This window comes from Alosa alosa, chromosome 7 (genome assembly GCF_017589495.1).
Source record: "Alosa alosa isolate M-15738 ecotype Scorff River chromosome 7, AALO_Geno_1.1, whole genome shotgun sequence".
Classification (NCBI taxonomy): domain Eukaryota; kingdom Metazoa; phylum Chordata; class Actinopteri; order Clupeiformes; family Clupeidae; genus Alosa; species Alosa alosa.
The window spans coordinates 14,369,382-14,391,018 of NC_063195.1; the positions used below are offsets into that span (position 1 = coordinate 14,369,382).

A 21,637-nucleotide genomic window follows, 5' to 3' on the forward strand; every position below is an offset into this window, starting at 1 on the left:
TTTAAACAATTATAAAAAAAATGTTTTTGAACTCATATGCAAAACTTCACTGTGGTCTCATAATCAGTGGCAAAACTACTGTTCTACAGTTATTTACTTAAGCAATACACCCCAAGAGGCCGTAGGTTACACTGAATTTAGAACAGCTTGGGGGCATTGTTATGCACAACGCGCTAGTGGATAATTTCACTATTGACTGACACAATGTTACAATCGAAAACAAAAGCAACACTTACCCCAACAATGTTCAAATGACTAAATAGAAATCCTAAAGGATATTTATCCTGCATAGAAGTTGTTTGGGATTGGTTGGTAAGGACTGATTGCATCTTGTGACGGTGTGACTTCAGCTGTGCTTTATATGCACCTTTTGCTATAGACCAAGTTTTTCTTGGTCAGTGGTGTTATGATTTTTTAGAGGGTGTAAGAAAATGCCAGAGCAAACACGGTGTTGTTAAGAGCCGGGGGCAACGTTTAATAAAAGTGGAGGGAATGGCAAAAAAGAAAATCGCGGACTGGGTGTACGATTTGAATAAGATGTGTCATGCTTTCACACTCCACGTTGCACAGGGTGCACAATATGGCCCTGTGTGTTAACTGCTACTTTCAGTCATTAAGAATTGACATTATTGACTTAATTGCTTTCCACCTTGGATATATTCTTGAATTACTGCTACTCCAAAATATTTGATTTAGCTTAACTTGATTGAATAACTAATTAATTGTGGTAATTCATTTCCTGAATTACTTTTGAGTTCATTCTAGTTATCCTGGTTTACACTGTGTTTCACTCCACTAAGGTATTTGTATGGCAAAGAAGTGACAGGAATGGCTTTTGTGATGTTTGGAGTATTGATCGATGGTCAAAAGAGGAGCCTACCACATTCACTTCAGAGAGTAAAGGTATACATTTTCTATGAAGTTATAAGTAAATGCAGACACACACACACACACACACATACAAACAACCACATAGAGAGTCATACACACATAAACATAAACACATAGTGAGTCTTTGAAACAATTCAAATATCATATAAATACAATTTTAACATGACGTGTTTGCTGAAAGGTCACAGGTGGGGCGGGCAGCGCTACTCTACGGAAAGAGCACATTACCAGTGTTTTCCCTAAGGTGGATGACATTGTCCATTCTTCGATATACGTGCAAGTCAGTGTGTTGACAGAAACAGGTATGTATTGTCTATGGAAAAGAAAAGAAAATAATAGATCAATTAGTTCAATAGATCAATTTCATCCAGAACAGCAGGGACGTGCACAGGAATTTTGAGGGGCAGTTGCTCTGACCTGAAAAAAGGGCACCCCCCCCCCCCCAAAAAAAAAACAAAAAAACTCACGGGCTATATGCAGGACTGAGAATAACAGCGTCTTTTTCAAAATATATATACACAAAGAAGTAAAACACTGAAATACAGCACTCAATCACCTTAACTCAAGGCAAGAGCTTTGAAATGACCTCTAAAATAGCCTATGTTTTTTTAGATTACAATGATTTAGCATGCAGCTCTTTAACCCTGTACTTTCTAGCATGATCCTCTCATCTCATATTTGGTGATCATCACTTAGGCCTGCCTTAGGCCTCTGTGCCTCCTCCTTGTCCACATTTTCCTCACATAGTCTGGAGGCTTGTGACTGCTCCTCATCTTAAATGTAATGTAATTATGAAACATTGCCATTAGTAGGCTAAAATATGAGTCTGATTAATTAATCAATTTGTCTACACTGTGTCATGTCATCTTTATCACAGTGCAAAGTCTCTGTCTCACCTGCTGGTTGGCTTTTTCCCAGCCAACCCTGCAGTGATTGCTGCCTCCCTGAATTGTCTCTCCCTCTCCTGAATCTGACTCTTTTCAGTGGGAATCTTGGCTTCAAACAATACCCAAAATACTAGTTATAGGATTTAGGCATTTAAGGCTGTATTTTGGGTCACCAGCGCATGGCTTAATACTCGTTATTCACCCGCGCAAAGTTGAATTCGGTATTTTGCACGTTTATTTTTTAAGCATTGCGCCCAGGGGTGTGGCAATTAACAACCTAGGGAGGGGCCTAGCGCGTTGTCTAAAAATCGCTATCATACACCACCTAAACCTGGTCAGAAGTCAATGGCGAGTTGTTCATATGCTATTTTAAGAGCGCATGTCACCAGTCATATTGGCAGGTGCACACCATCCTTTTATCATTCATGAACGCACACCAGCGCACGTCCATGCAAAGCATTACAAATTGCACGATTACAATGGGAAACATAATTAGAACAAAGATATTACGAAATACTGTACATATCATGAGTAGTTATTCACCATCATTTGCAAATTGGTAATGACGGTTAAAAGTGATTAGGGGAGAGGCGAGAGACACGTATGGAGCACAGCTGAAGACGCACTGTCACGAGATATAAGCAACTCCTCTGCAGGATAAATGTTGTTTTATTCAGTCATTTGAGCAATATTAGGGTAAGTGTCGCTCTATCCAGCCTATGTTTTCGGTGGTAACCCATTGTCAGTCAATAGTGAAAGTAACTGCATATAACTGTCTTGTCGTTGACTGACTCCTTGGTGAAGTTAGTTTCACTTTGCCAATGAGTTGAAATAGACGAGTGCAAATCCGTGAAGGCTATGCTAGGTTTAATAGTAAAGCATGGTTTAAGAATGACTATTCTATACGGTCTCGCAAGCAGCCTCCTTCAAATGCGCCTTTGAATGCCAAAATACCGATGCATTTATTTGAGATATCGTAGCGTTGCGCCCGTTAAAGGAATAACAGATGTCATTCTCATTGGTTTAAAATGATGTTACGCCCCACACACACCCATATGACTGATTAAAAGACCTAGGAACACCTTGTTACGCCATGCGCTCTACTTTTGATAGCCAAACCCCTCCCAATGTGAACTGGACATCCTACTAAATTTGAATAGACTTTTGACGAGTGACGATGCACTTTAGAATGTCATGATAGGGCCCTTAACCATTTTGAATAAAATAATTAATGTGATGCATTACTTCCATCATTCATTCTTCTTGCTAAAACGAAATGTGAGAAACTATCAGCAGACATGTTTGCCTAATAAAATAGTAGCCTATAGGCTATGTGATTACGGGCTGCTTGTCTGCAAGCTATCTGTCTGATTATTTAGGCTAAACGTGACAAACTCAGCCTGGATTTATGAATATTTTAATTAATTTCATAAAACTTGATGATGATGATGATGATCGTTCGAGTTTGCCCTTCCCCTACTGACTTTCATTTTCGATGCTTTTAGGCTTTGCTATTTTTTTTTTATCTAGGCCTACGTAAAATTCTGCATCCATTGTACGATTTCCCCCCTTGGAAGGGCAACATGAGTCAAGAAGGGCATATGGGCAGTTGGGGCAACCTGAGCAACCCCCCTGTGCACGTTCCTGCAGAACAGAACAACATAATAGAATACAACTAGAAATGGAATTCCCAGGAATTACCAGTTCATGAAAATGCAAAAGTTGTGATGTAAAATATCATGTATAGTTAAAATTAGGGCTGTCAATCGATTAAAAAAATGAATCTAATTAATTACATACTCTGTGATTAATTAATCTAAATTAATCTCATATATATATTTTTTGCTGAGAAAGTATTTTAAATATTTAAATTCAAATGAATCATTGAATAATCAGCATTAGTGACATTAAAGTTCAAAAACTCTTTTATTATTATTTTCACTGTTCAAATAATGGCCATAATAATCTATGATAAATAAAAAAAATATGGAAATAAAATATGGAAATAAATTCAAAAGTGCTTCGGGAGGAAGTTTTTTTCACATACAAGGCATTTCAGGCCACAGATATAACCTAGGGGACACAATGAAAATAAATGAACACTCCCCTCAATGTCAACACTATTTCTTTCCATTGATGTGCGACTTTAGAGTTGACAAACTCCGGTGATATGCAAATTCCTTGCTGCAGACATTGCAGAGGACCTTTTAATTTTAATCAGCACCATCAGGCCGTCAACACCATCAGGCCGTTTTTTAAAAGTAAATGTTCCAATCAATGATCTAGGCAGCACATTTTCTTCTCTAGGCAGCACATTTTCTTCTCTCTCCTTCATTTTACAGTAATGGTTACTAACTAGAACGGCTCAGGGTCAAAGATAATACGGAATCGATTAATCTGCGTTATTTTTTTTAATCAGTTATTTTTTCTCAAATTAATTAATCGAAATTAATCAGTTATTTTGACAGCCCTAGTTAAAATAGATAATACGGAGATGGTTACTACGGTGATGCCAGGATAGACATGGTGGTTGCATAGCTTAATAAAAGTTGATAGTTTAAAAGTAGACCGTTTAAAAGTTGAATGTAGATAGTTTAAAAGTTGTTGATAGACAGCTAGTTTAATAGATAGATAGCTTAATGATAGTTTAAAAGTAGACCGTTTAAAAGTTGAATGTAGATAGTTTACAAGTTGTTAATAGACAGCTAGTTTAATAGATAGATAGTTTAATGATAGTTTAAAAGTAGACCGTTTAAAAGTTGAATGTAGATAGTTTACAAGTTGTTAATAGACAGCTAGTTTAATAGATAGATCAGCGGTCCCCAACCACCGGGCCGCAGGACATTCCTAATCGGGCCGTAGCCTACGACATAAGTTTAAAAAAAAATGCATGCAAACTAAACTAAATTTAATTTGCAATAATGTCACATTTTTACATGGCATAGGCCTATATGCAGTTGTTTGATTGCACGCATGTTTGCATTTTGCAAGGTCTATTTTCTTACGTCTGTCTGTCCCGCCTTCAACACGTTTACATACAGTATTGCCTTGAGCCTCAGGTCAGCTCACTTCACTTGATCAGTTCTTGGCGAACGGTAGTGTCACACGAAGTTAGCTAAACTGCTAGAATGAGCAACAAAAAAACAAGCATCTTTAGCAGGTCACTGGCCAGAGTGTTTGAGTTGCGAGAGCCGCTGCAGAGATTTCTTACAGAAAAAAAAGTCACCGTTAGCTGCACATTTTAGTTATGAGGACTGGATGTCAAAACTCGCTTACCTGTGTGACATATTCGGGTTGCTTAATGACCTCAACCTGTCACTCCAGGGGAGAATGACGACTGTCTTTAAACTGGCAGATAAAGTCGCTGCATTTAAAGCCAAGCTTGATTTGTGGGGACGACGAGTGGACCGGGGTGTATTTGATATGTTCCAAACAGTAGTGGGGGTTTTGGGAGAGACTGAGGCAGGGCCCTTTCTCCAACCCATTTGTCAATATCCCGAATAGTCCTAACTTGTCAGCGCAGGAGGAAGAGCAGTTGATCGAAATTGCAAATGACGGTGGTCTTAAGAGTGTGTATAAGGAAACCCCTCTGGCAGGTTTTTGGATCAAAACCAAAGCAGAATATCCCGAGATAGCCGTAAAAGCTGAAAACGTTTCCCACCATGATATCTATGCGAGGCGGGTTTTCGGCAATGACTGCAACTAAGACCAAATTGCGCAATCGACTGGACATTTCAAACACACTGAGGGTGTCACTGTCTTCCATCACCCCCAGATGGAAGCTTCTTGTTGCAGGGCTCCCACTGATTATATTCGTAATGCACGTTTTTGTTCCCATATGTTGTTATGCATGTTCACACTTACAGATGTAGCTTCAAGTTGTTCAATATTCATAGTTCATATTGTTCAATTTTCACTTCTTCAAGTTCACGTTTTTCACAAGAGATCGTTACCTTCACTGTTCATACATAACTGGAGCTAGTTCTTTTCAAGTAATGCATGCACAACACATATGGAACATGGAACCCCGAACAGCCCCCCGCCGGTCCGCAGGAAAAAAAAAATAGGAATCAAACCGGTTCATTGTACATAAAAGGTTGGGGACCCCGAGATAGATAGTTTAAAAGTAGACCGTTTAAAAGTTGAATGTAAATAGTTTAAAAGTTGTTGACAGACTGAAAGTTTAATAGATAGATCAGCGTGTCCCCAACCACCGGGCAGCAGGACATTCCTAATCGGGTCAGTAGCCTACTTACATAAGTTTAAAAAAATGCATGCAAACTAAACTAAATTTAATTTGCAATAATGTCACATTTTACATGGCATAGGCCTATATGCAGTTGTTTGATTGCACGATGTTTGCATTTTGCAAGGTCTATTTTCTTACGCCTGTCTGTCCGCCTTCAACACGTTACATACAGTATTGCCTTGAGCCTCAGGTCAGCTCACTTCACTTGATCAGTTCTTGGCTTAACGGTAGTGTCACACGGTTAGCTAAACTGCTAGAATGAGCAACAAAAAACAAGCATCTTTAGCAGGTCACTGGCCAGAGTGTTTGAGTTAGTAGAGTCGCTGCAGAGATTTCTACAGAAAAAAAAAAGTCACCGTTAGCTGCACATTTTAGTTATGAGGACTGGATGTCAAAACTCAAGCTTACCTGTGTGACATATTGGTTGCTTAATGACCTCAACCTGTCACTCCAGGGGAGAATGGCCACTGTCTTTAAACTGGCAGATAAAGTCGCTGCATTTAAAGCCAAGCTTGATTTGTGGGGACGCAATGACAGTGGACCGGGGTGTATTTGATATGTTCCAAACAGTAGTGGGGGTTTTGGGAGAGACTGAGGCAGGGCCCTTTCTCCAACCCATTTGTCAATATCCCTAATAGTCCTAACTTGTCAGCGCAGGAGGAAGAGCAGTTGATCGAAATTGCAAATGACGGTGGTCTTAAGAGTGTGTATAAGGAAACCCCTCTGGCAGGTTTTGGATCAAAACCAAAGCAGAATATCGAGATAGCCGTAGAAAAGCTGAAAACGCTTCCCACCACGTGATCTATGCGAGGCGGGTTTTCGCAATGACTGCAACTAAGACCAAATTGCGCAATCGACTGGACATTTCAAACACACTGAGGGTGTCACTGTCTTCCATCACCCCAGATGGAAGCTTTTGTTGCAGGGCTCCCACTGATTATATTAAGAATGCACGCTTTTTGTTTCCCATATGTTGTTATGCATGTTCACACTTACAGATGTAGCTTCAAGTTGTTCAATATTCATAGTTCATATTGTTCAATTTTCACTTCTTCAAGTTCACGTTTTTCACAAGAGATCGTTACCTTCACTGTTCATACATAACTGGAGCTAGTTCTTTTCAAGTAATGCATGCACAACACATATGGAACATGGAACCCCGAACAGCCCCCCCCTCCGGTCCGTGAAAAAAAAATAGGAATCAAACCGGTTCATTGTACATAAAAGGTTGGGGACCCCCGAGATAGATAGTTTAAAAGTAGACCGTTTAAAAGTTGAATGTAAATAGTTTAAAAGTTGTTGACAGACTGAAAGTTTAATGAATGTTGATATTCAAATAGTTTAATGGCTGTGTATAGGTACGATGATAACTGAAAGTTGGAATGGCTCGGAATGTTTGCTAGCAGTTATGCTAACAATTTTAACTGTGCTAACAATGCTAACTATGCTAAACATGTTACTTAGCTAACTTAGCTTATGTTTACTAGCAGTTTTGCTAAAAATGTAAACAATGCTAACTATGCTAACCATACTAATTAGCTAACTTAGCAAATGTTTTCTAGCAGTTTCGCTAAAAATGCTAACTATGCTAACACTGTTAACTATGCTAACTATGTTAACCATGCTACTTAGTTAATGTTTTCTAGCAGTTTTGCTGAAAATGCTAACTATGTTAACAATGTTAACTATGTTAACCATGCTACTTAGTTAATGTTTTCTAGCAGTTTTGCTAAAAATGTTAATTATGTTAACATGCTAACTATGCTAACATGCTAACTAGCTACAGTGGGTAGGAGTCATAGTTGATGACAAGTGACAGTTACAATTGCTGAACAGATAAAAAGTTCAGTAGTTTAAAGGGTTAAATTGTTTAACAGTGAATTATTGTAGTGAGGACTTTTATTTTGAAACAGTTTTTGGCAGAGGAAGCAGTTGAACAGGATGTGTAGTCTTAAGAGAGCCAGTTTGTATGCTTAAAGCCTGACACTGGCAGATGCTGCAGGTGGCCTGGCCACCTGGCATAGGATTCTAATTGCCTAATGGCCGTATTGTGATGTCATAATCCCAATGTTAAATCAATGAGGAAATTTGAATAGTTTTTAATTAATAGTTTAAAAAGTATAAAAGTTACAAAATTAAAAAATACATAGCCCAAATGTCCTAAGTAAGACCTACAAACAAAGTTTGAATGAAGTTTCTACATTTAACGGTTGAAGCTGCATTAAACGTGTTAGAAGAAGAAGAATAAGAAGCCTAGGAAGAACAGTACAGTGCATTTTCATGCACTGTAATAAAAAGCCTAGGAAGAACAGTACAGACTGTAATAAGAAACCTAGGAAGAACAGTACAGTGCATTTTCATGCACTGTAATAAGATTAGTAAAACAGAATAAGCATGAATGCATATTATGCCCATAATTGTATGTATCAGTTTTTAGACAGGTCATCGGATGATTTTATGTTGTTTCCTACTATAGGCTCAGAATATTGCAGAAGTGCAACAAAACGACATACCCCATTATGATCGTAATTAGTTGTAATAAGATTGGGGGTGATCTATGGTCTTTTGGGCCCCCACCGTCGACTTCACGGCAGTACTGCCTGAAAGATGCTAGGGTTAGGCAAGGGTTAATGTTAGGGTTAGGTGCTTGAGGTGGCAGTGGCCGCAGTGCTTTGAAGTCAACAACCCAAAAGACCATCTGTGTTTGTGTGTAACAACGTCTGTGTCACAATTTGTGTCTAACAATGTCTGTGTTCATTTTCAAAGGAAGTGAAATGGTGGAGGCAGAAAAAAGAGGCATTATGATCGTCAAGTCTCCTTACACCATTAATTACAAAAGGACCCCAACATACTTCAAGCCAGGGATGCCCTTCAGTGTAATTGTAAGTCTGCCCTAGTGGTTCAAAACGTAGTGTCAAGTTGTGGCCAAAGGTTTCGGCAATGACGCAAAGTGTGTAGAGTAATCAGATGTATATTACCAGGAATTCATTGCAAAACAAGCTAAAATAACTTGCTTTTTCAAAAATAAAAAAAATATTTTTTGGTTTAAAATGTAAATATTGTTGTCCATGTCCCTCTTCATATTGTGATCTGGGAACGAGCTGGCCATGCATAGATGCCACATACATACATTTAAAAACAAAATGTCAAACCATCCACTACTCTCACCAATTTAGAACATCCTCACTAATGGGAGGACCCTGAAGAACATCAGCAACAATTGCTGTGCTCTTTGTGCATGTGTTTGCCCTCACAGGTCTACGTAAGCACACCTGATGCATCCCCTGCAGGGGGGATTAAAGTGGCTTTCAAATGGAATGAGATGAAGGAAGTGGTGACAACACAAAATAACGGCATCGCTGAACATGCCATAAACACGGAAGCTAACTGGCAATCACTGCAAATTACGGTACCCCTCTATTGTCATGACTAACAGCATAGTAGGTCTACTAGAACTGCATAGCTTATAAGTTGACAGTAACTAAACTGAATAAAATTGCACAAGTAAGTGGTAAGGCGGGGTATACGGTATTATCTGCCATCTGTATCACTTGATATTTTCTATATTCTTGCAGTGTTAGTGATAGTTAGTACTACAAAATGTTTGCATACATTATACAGCCACAAATCATTCTTACAGTTACAAAATTGTGACACTCACACACAATACTGTACATATGACACTCATATGATCTCCAAGGTGGTGTAGAAGTCTGTACCTGCAGAAAACATTTGTAACTGTTAGGACAGCTTTGTGTGCATACAGCATTGATTTGTAACTGTAGAATAATTGTTATGGGGCAATTTCATACAAAACTGTCACTTCCATAACACCAACCAAATATCATGGCATTGTGTTGGCGTTATTATGGATGTGACACGTTGTGCAAAACGATGTTTTGCACGGAATTGCCCTATGGCAAAATATTTGTATCCAGGCTTGGAATTTCACCATTTTGGGGGCAAGGCCACTTGGCCTTCAGTTGGGCATATTTGGTGGGGGGCACAAAGGCCAAAGTTACCAGTATTAGGCTATAAAAATTATCAAAGTTGTATTTAGCCTATTCACAGCAGTATACCTGCATCACTGTATGAAACATTAAAAAACCATGAAACATGACATATTACATAGAACTGTAAATCATCTGATCTAATATTTACAGATATCTAGGCTATATTTAACATTTATTTTATATTTGGCCTGTTATGAAATCATGTATTGAACAATTTAAGCACAGCTCAGCTTTAAGCAACTCAAATAGCCTATGCATGCTTAGCATTTTGTGATCATTAAGGCTACTTTCACAAACTCTTAGTCAGCTGTCCTCTGATTTACCGATTGCTAGGCGATATTTGTAACATTTATTTTGTATTTGGCCCGTTATGAAATCATGTAGAACAATTTAAACACATTGTAAAACTTAAAGCCCAAATTTGGAGACATCCATGCATGTCGAAATTTGCTGCAAATTCAAAACTGAATTACTCTGGAATGGCTGACTGTATAGGGGACTGATTTACACCTTTGTGTTCGGTAAGGTCTGCTGTGTATTCTGATATATGGTTTGTCATGTGTTGAACGAAGGGTTCGTGAAGTATTCCACCGAGATGAATGGGTAGAGAGATGGGCGAAGAACCTTCAGTAGAATTTATGATTAAATTGAATTATATTATTTACTTTTCTCGCGAACCGTTCACCCCAACAATGAGTGGCTAACATCGTTTAAAAGCTGAGAAAAAGCTCTTTCATGTGATATAATACTTGTGATGTCTGTGTGATGAGGAGGCTACTTCACGAGTAGTTCAACCAGAGCAGAGCAAGAGGCGCAAACGTTCGACAATTTCCGTGTTCGATTATTGCAAGGGGGAGGGGGGGAAATCCCCCTTTATGCAGACCAGAGTAAACCCTCGCTGCACTAATGTCAATGGAGACTTGTGGAATTTTACCAATAAATTGGTCATTATGTCTTTCTGGATTGTTGAGGGTTTTTTGGAAAATGTTGTCATAATCTGTAAGTGTTTGGGATCATTTCAAGCCTAAAAGTGTAATTTTTTAGTGTTCGGATTTGTAATAAAATAACTTAATATCAGACCATGCTGCTGCCGTTTACTGTCCGGTTGTCAGCATGCTAGCTAGCCTCTTAGCTAAGGTAACATCAGAGCCCGTCTACGGAGAGCCTGGCCACTCCGTATTAAGTCCCATTGTACCGAATTTTGGTTGCAGTTCCACCAGAGTTCCACTGGGGGCGATCGCTATGAGTGCAAAATGAATGGGAGTCAATGGAGCTAGACGGCTAAATTTGTCTCTTTCACCTGATTGTCGTTGGCAAATCTCAGATTGTATTGTAGTTTGTATAACTTCAACATGGGTTATAGGTCAAAAGTTGAATGAACGAGTACTTATGTCCTTTTGATTTCTTACAGGTTGTGTCATTGTTGCTCAAAACACGCTAGCATTGTGCTAATGAATGACGTCATCAACACGTTTGAAAGGCTTTTTAGAACAATTAAGTGACTTTAAAAAATATAATACACAACCAAGTGTATTTTCCTTGCCTCCTCTTTCGAATACAATATTCAAATTACTTGAAAGAAAATGATATCCCGAGAAAAGTGGATTTTGAGGGGTACAGCTCCATAGACCTCCACTCATTCTGCACTTGTGGACGAGCGCCCTCATGTGGAACCACAAAAGGAACTGCAACCAGTTCAGAAACCGGAAGTTTTCCGAGAGTGGCAGTTCTGCCCTTATTAGACATTCTCTGGTAACATTTTAAACGGAGAAGTGTAATTTGTTTGAAATGACAACTAGCTGAATAACATTACTGACATTAGTCAAAGTGGATAGTTTATACTCAAGTGAATTTGCAAGAGTATATTAAGTTTAAGCGAAGTCCTTCAACTACTAGTCACTTGTTAGCGCATAGCTGTATTGCCATAGCTACTCCCATCCACTTGTATAGCATTTTAAGCTAGCGTTAGCTAGCTAGCTCGGTTCACATGATTAATGTAAAATATTCATATCATGTCCTAAAGAATGATTCATTGGTATCATTAGACACTAATACTGTGAACACAATTATGTTTATCTGTTTTTATTGCTTACTAAGAGAGAAAGTTTATTTAGTGACGTAAGGTGACTCCCACTTATGCAGACCGGAACTGTCCTGTTTTGCTCCCATAGTAACGAATTGCGTTGCTCTATCTTGCTAGTAATCAAGGATCTTTGGTTCAACTGAGAAGAATGGGTGATTTAAGATGCACTTTCTTTCTTGCGTGCGCTGTCACTTTCTCCACTGCGTAAAAGACTAAATTAATTTGCGCTGTGAATGCTAAGATTATTTTGACAGGCCATAGGCTATACAAATCGCTATTAGTCAGATGCAAAGCAGAATATTGAAAGAAGGGGGCACCAAGGCCACCGTGGCCTGTAAACTGATTTTCAAAGGGGCATCACGACCAACGCACGGGGCAAGACGTGGCCGCCGCAAAATTCCTACCCTGTTTGTAACAATAGGGCAATTTGTAGCTGTAAAACAGATCCATGCCTATAGAATAGAGTTGTAAGTGAGTGCATATTGCAAATTTAACCATTAGTTGTAGAAATCATGTTCACATTTACAAATCATTCCTACAGTTTCAAATTGTGATATACACACACAATAACAATTCAAAAATAAAGTCTAACCAAATGTTATTAATCTTATATCAAGATTAAACAATTTATTTGGTATTGTTTTTCGTATGGAAACACTTACCTAGTACTCTCTGGACAGATCTTTTTGACAGATTTACTTTAAAGGTAAACTATGCAGTATTGGCAATTTCCTTACTGTTTTTTTTTTCTTTCGGTTTTTGCTTATTTTTTTCGCTTGCTCTGTCATGACGAATGTCTGAGAAACTCCATCGCTACCTTTTTCTAGCCGGTGCCTGGCGTGTATGTGTATTTGAATGCAGTATAGCAATTCGTTACACTTTGCAAGGGTAAGCCACCCTTACAGTTGCAAGGGTGGCTTTTCCGCTCACAGGCGCTAGGGGGAAGCGAGACGGCCACCATTCAACCCGAAAAGAGTCATATAACCATTCCAATGACTCTGAAGCTGGTAAATGAAGGTAAATGAAGCTAAAAAACTTGCATATTAAGCTAAAAAAATCTGCATAGTGTGCCTTTAAGGAATCTTATTGAGTCAAATTTGCTCAAAGCACTGGCAGCCAATTGCTTGTTTTAAGGACAAATTTGCTTAACTGGACATCATGAAATAAAGTTTTTTTTTTCATTTTATCTTGCTCTTTTAGGCTGTAGTATGACAAACCAATGATTATTTTTTTCAAATGACACCCCCTTTTGTTTGATACTAGCCACAGCTCGACAGGTGTCATAATACCAGTTTCGGTCATGGGAGGCGGTATGCGGGCAACATAACCGCTAGCCAAACTGCAATACACGAATAACTCGCACGGCCTGTGGGCTGTTTGAACCAAAAAGTATACACCTTTCGGGCTGTGGCTAGTAATTTAGCATGCTAATTCAGGTTGATATCTCTGCAGCACTATTTATTCTCATTCTTTTGATGCGTGCCACATTAAAATGTAGGGTCTGGACACTCACCGTTCGCAGTGCTCAGTCCGAGGGGCGGGATAATCAGTTGTCTTTCAAATTCCCTCTGCACGCAATAGGACAGCGGCAGCGCTATGAGTCCCATGCGTTTCCCACCAGCGGAGCTAGTTCAAACGTTTGCCAACTTAATAAAAGCTTAACTCGTGTCACACTGTTCGCCAGCAGCAACATCCATCTTATTTGTTTTCAAGTTGCAGGGGAATTCAAGCCAAACCGTTGCAACTCTGCCATCAATCATTATGTTAAGCCCACCTAACGACTCTATACACGATTTCATTGGCCTGATTAAGTTTCGATTTCTGGAGCTTACAAGCCAACGGAGGGTTGCTAGACTAGCCCTGGCAGCAAATGTAATTCGCTGCCGCTAGGGGCGCGTCTAGATTTCTAGGCTAGCGTGTAGCAGCTCATTTTTTAAAATATTTTTACCTCAATTCTTACACATGGCACCTTTAAAGAAACAGGAAGTCATGGAATACTGCTTAACAGTTCATGTGTACTTGCATTTACTAAATATAAGTTAAATATAAATGGACAATTATTCGGTAACATTTTGTTTATGATATATTCTAATATTTGTTTCTGTCTTTTATGCTTTCAAAGTTGTAAAATAGATCCTCAACATCCAAACCCTTGCCTCATTTTTCTTGTCTAAATTTGATTAAAAATCAAATGAATTGCTAGGCAACGACCATGGACACTGACCTGAGAGAAGACAGACAGGCTACCCAGGACATGAGAGTGCAGCCATATCAAACTAAGGCTGGGTCCAAGAACTATCTACACATTAAAGTTAATGCAGGACATGTGGGACTAGGAGACAGGATCACTCTGAACTTCAACCTTCAAGTCAATTTCGAACAGCCCCATGAGATCACTTACCTGGTGAGTTAACATATTATTTATAATGTACAGTACTTACTCTATTCTTCTTATCATTAACAATTAATGGATATTGGATATATTTTTTTTAAACCATTTATATAAAATATATCTAAATTGCAAGCAAGGGGGGGGGGGGTAAATACATATCTGCCTGTATGTCTAAATGTCTGTCTGTCTCAGTGTCTGTGTGTCTGACTGAAGTACTCAAGTTTTTGTTTTATTGTTTTATCAGGTTTATTGTAGTTGCCCTTCGGGTTTTTTTCCAAAACACCTGCTGTATCACCCAAATTAAAATTGGAAATTGGAAAAAAAAATGTTGTCAATGTGCTTTTTCACATCAGATCTTGAGCAGGGGGAAACTTGTGGAAACAAACGGGATCATAAGACAGGGTCAGACTGTACTGTCTAAGGACTTAATTGTGACCAAGGACATGGTCCCTTCCTTTCGTATTGTGGCGTACTACCATGTGGGCTCTGAGGTGGTGTCTGACTCAGTCTGGGTGGACGTGGAGAACACCTGCATGGGAAAGGTTTGTGTAATATAGCTAAGGTGTGTTTTTAGAAAGTTATTTACGTAATTACATTACATTTCCCTCTAATTAGTAATTAATGGTTACATTTGGCACAATTTAGGTAACTTGCAGAAATGCATTGCAGAATGTATTCCAGTAATTACTCCTAGGTCATTGATTAAGTTTTGCAAAAGTCCAACCCCTTTTCTATTATTTCACTTCTCACAATAATAACATAAAACGAAATGTATAAGTCTGTATTATGTGTATAAATGTGTATCACATACTGTATCAAACTTGCAGACAAGGAACAACATTGTTTTATAAACAATTACATGAATGGTCATCAGAGCTAGTAAGTGGACCAAAGCGGTGCAAATATCCCACTCCTCGCTCAGGTAGCTGTTCACTCGGCCGCTCCTCTGCTCATATTTGCGCCAAAGTCGCTCCGCTCATTGTTTGATTGTATTGCTAAATGTTGGGACTGATGGGCACTGAAATCTGGGGGGTATTTAATGGTTCACTATTACGTTTCATGTATTTCAAAGAGTGACCACACGCTGTTTATTGTGAGACAAGGCAGTCGCTTTCATTCATTAATTGAATGTGCACCTTGCTGTAAAGGAAATCTTATTGCGTAGCCAAGCCTAAATTGAGTCATTTATTAATTATTCATTGTAGAAAGTTTGATAGGCCTACACCATTACCTGTTGCAATATGTCTTTGTGCATTCCTACATTAGCCTACGTCTATTTCTTTGATAACATGATTTGCTACCACGTAACAATAAGCCGCTATTATTATTAGGACTCAACACGCTTTGGTGGTATTATATGCTGTGGGCTTTAATTAGCGCATTTCGGGTATCCTATCCTACATCTGGGCAATACTTATTGAACAAATTGCAGTCTACATGCCATGACAGATATTACCAGTAGTACTGACCGAACATGAAATAGATTTTACAAGTTATGGTAATGTTATTCTGGCGTGAACATTGCGCTTTCATCACGATAGCACCCTATGATTACAGCTCGTTATGTCTCGTCAAAATGATTACAGCTCGTTATGTCTCGTCAAAATTCATTGACGAAGGAAGGTTCGCTTTATCCCAGAGAACCATACTTGTTTCACTTAGGCTAGACTAAAACAGAAGAGAAGAACTTGGCACTAACCATGTAGTCGTGTTACCTTTGTACCATGTAGTCGTGATACCTTTTTAGTATCGATACACCGTGCAACACTAATCTGCCGTTCTGTAAACATGCTGCTCCTAGTCCATAAAATGACGCGTCACAAGTCAGGGTAACTGGGTCTTTGACATTGTAGTATGCCAGTACTGGCGGGCTTGACGGGCATGATTTGAGGCGCTCGAAAGCCTCCTGATGCTGTTGAAACCAGCACCATGCGGTCTCTTTGCAGGTGAGTTTCCTCAGGGGCGCTGCGATGTCGCTGAGATTTGGGATGTACTTGCTAAGGTAATTGACCATGCCTAGGAAGCGTTGTAGTGTGGTCACATCTGTGGGGACTGGCATGTCATTGATTGCTGCAGTTTTGGACGGGTCTGCTTTTAGACCTTCACTTGTGAAGATGTGGCCTACGTATTGTCACCTGGTCCAGGCGAAATTTACACTTGCTTGGGTTTAACCTGAGGTTGACTTCCCGTGCCCTTTTGAGCACCTTTCTCAGGTTGGGGTCATGTTCAGCCACTCCGCGGCCTCTTATGATGATGTCGTCGACAATGACTGAGCAGGGATAACCCGCAAACAGTTGTTCCATGGAGCGCTGAAATACTTCACTTGCGGAATTTATGCCGAAAGGCATCCTTAGAAATCTGTAGCGCCCAAACTGAGTGCTGAATGTGGTCAGCAATGACGATTTCTTGTCGAGACGTATCTGCCAAAAGGAATTCTTTGCGTCCAGGACAGAGAACACCGTTGCTCCAGACATTTGTGCTGCCACCTCTTCGACGCTGCGCATTGGGTGATGGGGTCTTTTCAGTGCGGTGTTGAGGTCTTTGGGATTGATACATAGTCTGATTTCTCGCTTATCCTTCTTGTGTGCTGCTACCATAGACGACACCCAGTCGGTTGGTTCTGTGACTGGAGTTATGACACCTATGCTTTGCATTCGTTCAAGTTCAACTTTAACTCTTTCTTGCATTGCAACAGGGATACGGTGGGCCGGGCGGACCACAGGCTGTATGCTGGGATCCAAAGTCATGGAATATGTAACTGGAAGTTCTCCTAACTCGTCGCTGAACAGGTCTTTTACTGTATAAATGTCTGTGAGCTGAAGTCTGTGTTTCTCTCTACGCTGATCTGGTGGATGTCTGGACTCATTTTCACAACCCCCATGTCCATACATGCATGAAATCCTAGCAGTGGTTGCACTGCTCTGTCTACAATGAAAAACGGCAATGGGTGGTTCTGCTCAGTGACAATGCCACTGGTCTCAATTCTGGTGCCTCCATAAGCAACAAGGCTAGCTGCTTTCTTCTGCTTCACAAGTTGTTCGCCACTATTAAGTCCTCTGAAAGTGTCCAGTGACATCACATTGCATTTTGCTCCTGTGTCCACTTTCACCTCAGTGGGTTTGCCGTTTATGTGCATTGTGACAAATCCTTCATCCTTTTCAATGGCTTTTAGATTCACCCAGTCAACATGACGGTCAACTTCGACACCATCCACGTAAAACGTTCCATCTTCACATGTCTGTTCCTCTATTTCGATCTCATTAACAGTCTGCCTGACAGATTTCTGTCTAGGATGTTGCCTATTTTGGCTGCCCGGTTTAGACTTGCAGCAACTTTTGTAGTGGTTAAACTTTTGGCAACCGTGACACTGTTGTCCGAATGCTGGACACTTTTCCCGCTTAGCTGCGTGGCTGCCTCCACAATTATTGCACCTCATGATAGTTTGTGAGGGGGGCTGGGGCTTTGGCCACTGCTTTCTATTTGAATCTAACTTAACCGCATTCACACTGGCAGCATTACTTTGTGATGCTAACGTCTTGCTACTTTCCTCGGTCATCTCGTGTATCCGACAGGTTGAAATGGCTTTGGCAAGAGTTAGCTCGCTATTTCTTAACAGAGCTTTTCTCAGAGTGTCACTGGTAACTCCACACACGATGCGGTCACAGATTAGCTCGTCTGTCAGAGCTCTAAAGTGGCAGCATTTAGCCTTCCTTAAGTCACTTATGAATGATTCGATGTTCTCACCTTGTTTCTGACCTCTGGTATGAAACTTGTGTCTTTCCGCAGTCCTGTTGTTTTGAGGATAGCAGATTTCACTAAACTTTTTCTTCAAACATGCAGGCTGGGTCTTCTCGAGATTCAGCTGGGGTAATGATTCCACCTTCTCAGCGTAGACAAAAGAATGCTCTCGTTCGATGGCGTCTGGGCCAACAATGTTGAGAAGGATATAAGCTTGGGTCCTTGCTGGCTTGTTCGAATGTGCAGCAGCAATAAAAATGTCATACTCCCGCTCAAAAATACGCAAATTCTCGGCGATATTTTCATCAAAAACGAGAGGGTCGGGTCTGCGAAATCCATCCGCCATCACGTCGGGTAAAAGAAAGCAGCGTTGTAGCCTAAACTGGCGATGGCTATGCTGGCACGGTTCAAAGCAACAGGTTGTTCAACGACGATAGAAAATAACACTAACTGTCGAAGTCCGTACTCGCTTCTGACACCATGTAGAACGTTTGTATTGTGGCCTATCAGTCAATGATCACACCGTGTGTAAGCGACTGCATAGAGTGGTGAAGTCCCGCCCCTTCTACTTCCGGTCCATGGGACCTATCTTTCAAAAAATTATGAACGGGAGTTAATGGAGAGATAACAATTATTTTTTGGTCCAGTTTGAATTGTGCCACAAATTTCACATATGATGTGTGTGAATTTAAAAGATCATTTTTCACGTCAAGAAAGTACTGTTGTTCGATAGACTTCAAAAGTTATGTTGGTTTTGTGCGAATCCACTCAGTGGACTACATCTCTCGTCTCAAACGATGTACGTCACCAACGTAATGAAACGATAAGAGCTGTTATGCTAGTTAACGGTTGCATCTTGCTGCCTGCTATGTCACTTAACAGTATGTAATGTACAGTCTATGGACGAATACAACTTACCTGATGTGTTTAATCCTCTGACTCATGGTATTTTTTCTCGCAAGGAAAGCCCAATTAAGACCTGTTGCTGGTATGCTTGTACAATCTAGTGTGGCTGTGAATGAGCTAACGTCACTAAGCTAATGACTGATGGGTTTGTAGTCGTTGGAATTCACGATCTTTCACAATGTTGTAATTCAATAGTTACGAAACAAACTGCAAATGTCTTTACATGAAAAATTGTCTTTAAAATTGACAAACATCATATGGGTAATTCAAGGCACAAGTCAACCGGGACCAGAAAATAATTTATTTTTTGCCATAGACTGCCGTTCAATTTTTTTTTAAAGATAGGTCCCATGGAGGCAAACGGAAGGGGCGGGACTTCACCACTCTATTTAATTCACGTGAAAGATAACACATTCCTACATACAGAGGTAGAGTTAACCAGGTCACCGGGCATTCTGATTGGCTCATACCACATAGTACGGTGGCTCTTAATAAACAAACTGCATAATCATTTAACCAAATGATCTACATGCATGATTTACTTTTTATTAAATTGGTATGCTGGAATGCCTCAAGTCGCAGCAACAATTGTGTTTAAATGTAGTACTGCTTCAGCCTCTGGCAAGCTCAGAAGGGGGCGGCAAGCGACTGAGCTTGAGAGCGACGTGTTGGAGACCCATGGTGGCAACATTATTAAACCAACCAACAATATAAAATATTAAGAATAGCTCTTATTTCATTGAGTTAAATTGAAACAATGGCTTCTAGTGCTTGTGGATAGCCCTATAGCAGTGTTTCTCAAACTTTTTCAGACCAAGGACCACTTAACAAATAAAAATAGCCTCACGGACCACCTATCTTAAAAAAAAGTAGACCTACAACAGTATATTACAAAATAGACTCACTCACTGAACAACCTTGCTTATTTGCACTGGTGTCTTTGCACCTTGCTTATTGTATCAGAGAATTCATATGATTTATGTTGTGATTTAGTGTTGCAGAACTGTTTGGATACAAGTTGATTTTAAGTTGGTTCAATATTGCAAACAACTCATCTAGCCTATATTTTACCACGTCTGCTCGCGGACCACACTTTGAGAAACACTGCCCTATAGGCAATTAGGCTATTACCCCAGCTTGTATTTGGGGACCGGCCTTTATTTGTCTGAATCTACCACGGCCCTAGCTATTATCCGAGGCCCGGTTATAAATAGAATCTCGGCTAGAAATAGAAAGAAACTATAATTTGAGAATTATAGTTGTTTTGTAGGAATAGTACACATATGAATTATATTTAGGGAACTCCATCCCCATCAACAAGCCACAATGACCAATTTTTGAAATGTAAAAGTCTTGGTTTTATTGGGAAGAAATTAATTCTGGGTGGATTTGGGCATGCCTCACTCGTGGTGTGAGCGGTACTGAAGTGAAATTGGAGCGGAACAGAGCGGCCGCTCTGGCCTCTAAATTAAAAAGCGTTCCGCACTCCAACAAAATTCCATCCGCTCCGCTCTTCACTCACACTCCGCTCACTAGCTCTGATGGTCATGCAATATTGCAAAACTAATTTTACTAATAAATTGCACATATTTGCAATGCTTTGGAAGGTTTATTGTTATAATAACCCATATATTATCTTTACGCACAGCTCAAGGTAGAAGTCATTCCTAAAGATACAAGATACAAGCCCAAAGGGAAACTCAGCCTGAAGATCTCTGGAGACCCTGGGGCCAAAGTGGGTCTGGTGGCCGTGGATAAGGGAGTCTACGTCCTCAACAACAAGCACAGACTCACTCAGAGCAAGGTACCAACATTTTGTCCTTGTAGTGGGTAGATAATGAGTAATCAGTATATCACCACAGATAGTATTTGTGCATGTCAATAAGGACAATATCTATCTATAAAGCAAGAAGCGTCTGTGTGTCTGTCCGGATGTGTGTCTGTGGCACGCATATCTGACTGACCTAAGATTTTGTGTGTGGCTCGCGCGTGGCACAAAGGTGTGCACTCTCGATTTTGAAGATTTTTGAATGCATATTTCAAAATATGCTTATTTACGAAGGACGTTTATCGCTGCACTGCACTGTTTCCAAGGGGACCAGTTTCAGGGGAGCTCCACCCCATGGATCGTGCACATCGTGCACTGACAGTAGCTAGGTCTCACTTTGATGATCAGTCGCAATTTAAAAAACGGATTACTCCGGAACCGCTTGTTGGTTAAGATGCAAGGTGATTATCATGTCTGACCTCAACAATAAAGACTCCCTGTATGCAGTTTGCTTGCATAAAATGATTACGCGGATTTTTCAACAACACGCCAACAAACAGGGGTATGTTGTGACCACTCAAAATAAAAGTATGTGCAATAAGCTGACACTTTGAATAGTCCAGGCTACTTTGGACTTGCGACTTTGACTAAACAAACGATAATTCCGTCTAAGGTCCCAAATTGAAACGAGCGATAGGCTAATGCCACAT

General features: G+C 40.0%; 1 protein-coding gene across 1 annotated transcript in view; it reads left to right on the top strand.

The window, feature by feature from the left end:
• Positions 1-21,637, top strand: part of LOC125298411 (complement C3-like) — a gene marked incomplete in the record, with an annotated part of 101,425 nt that overhangs the window by 18,030 nt on the left and 61,758 nt on the right. The window contains 7 exon segments of the mRNA XM_048249120.1: positions 801-903; positions 1,073-1,193; positions 8,794-8,909; positions 9,284-9,436; positions 14,327-14,527; positions 14,869-15,057; positions 20,808-20,963. Of these exon segments, the coding sequence (XP_048105077.1) occupies positions 801-903; positions 1,073-1,193; positions 8,794-8,909; positions 9,284-9,436; positions 14,327-14,527; positions 14,869-15,057; positions 20,808-20,963 (1,039 nt within the window).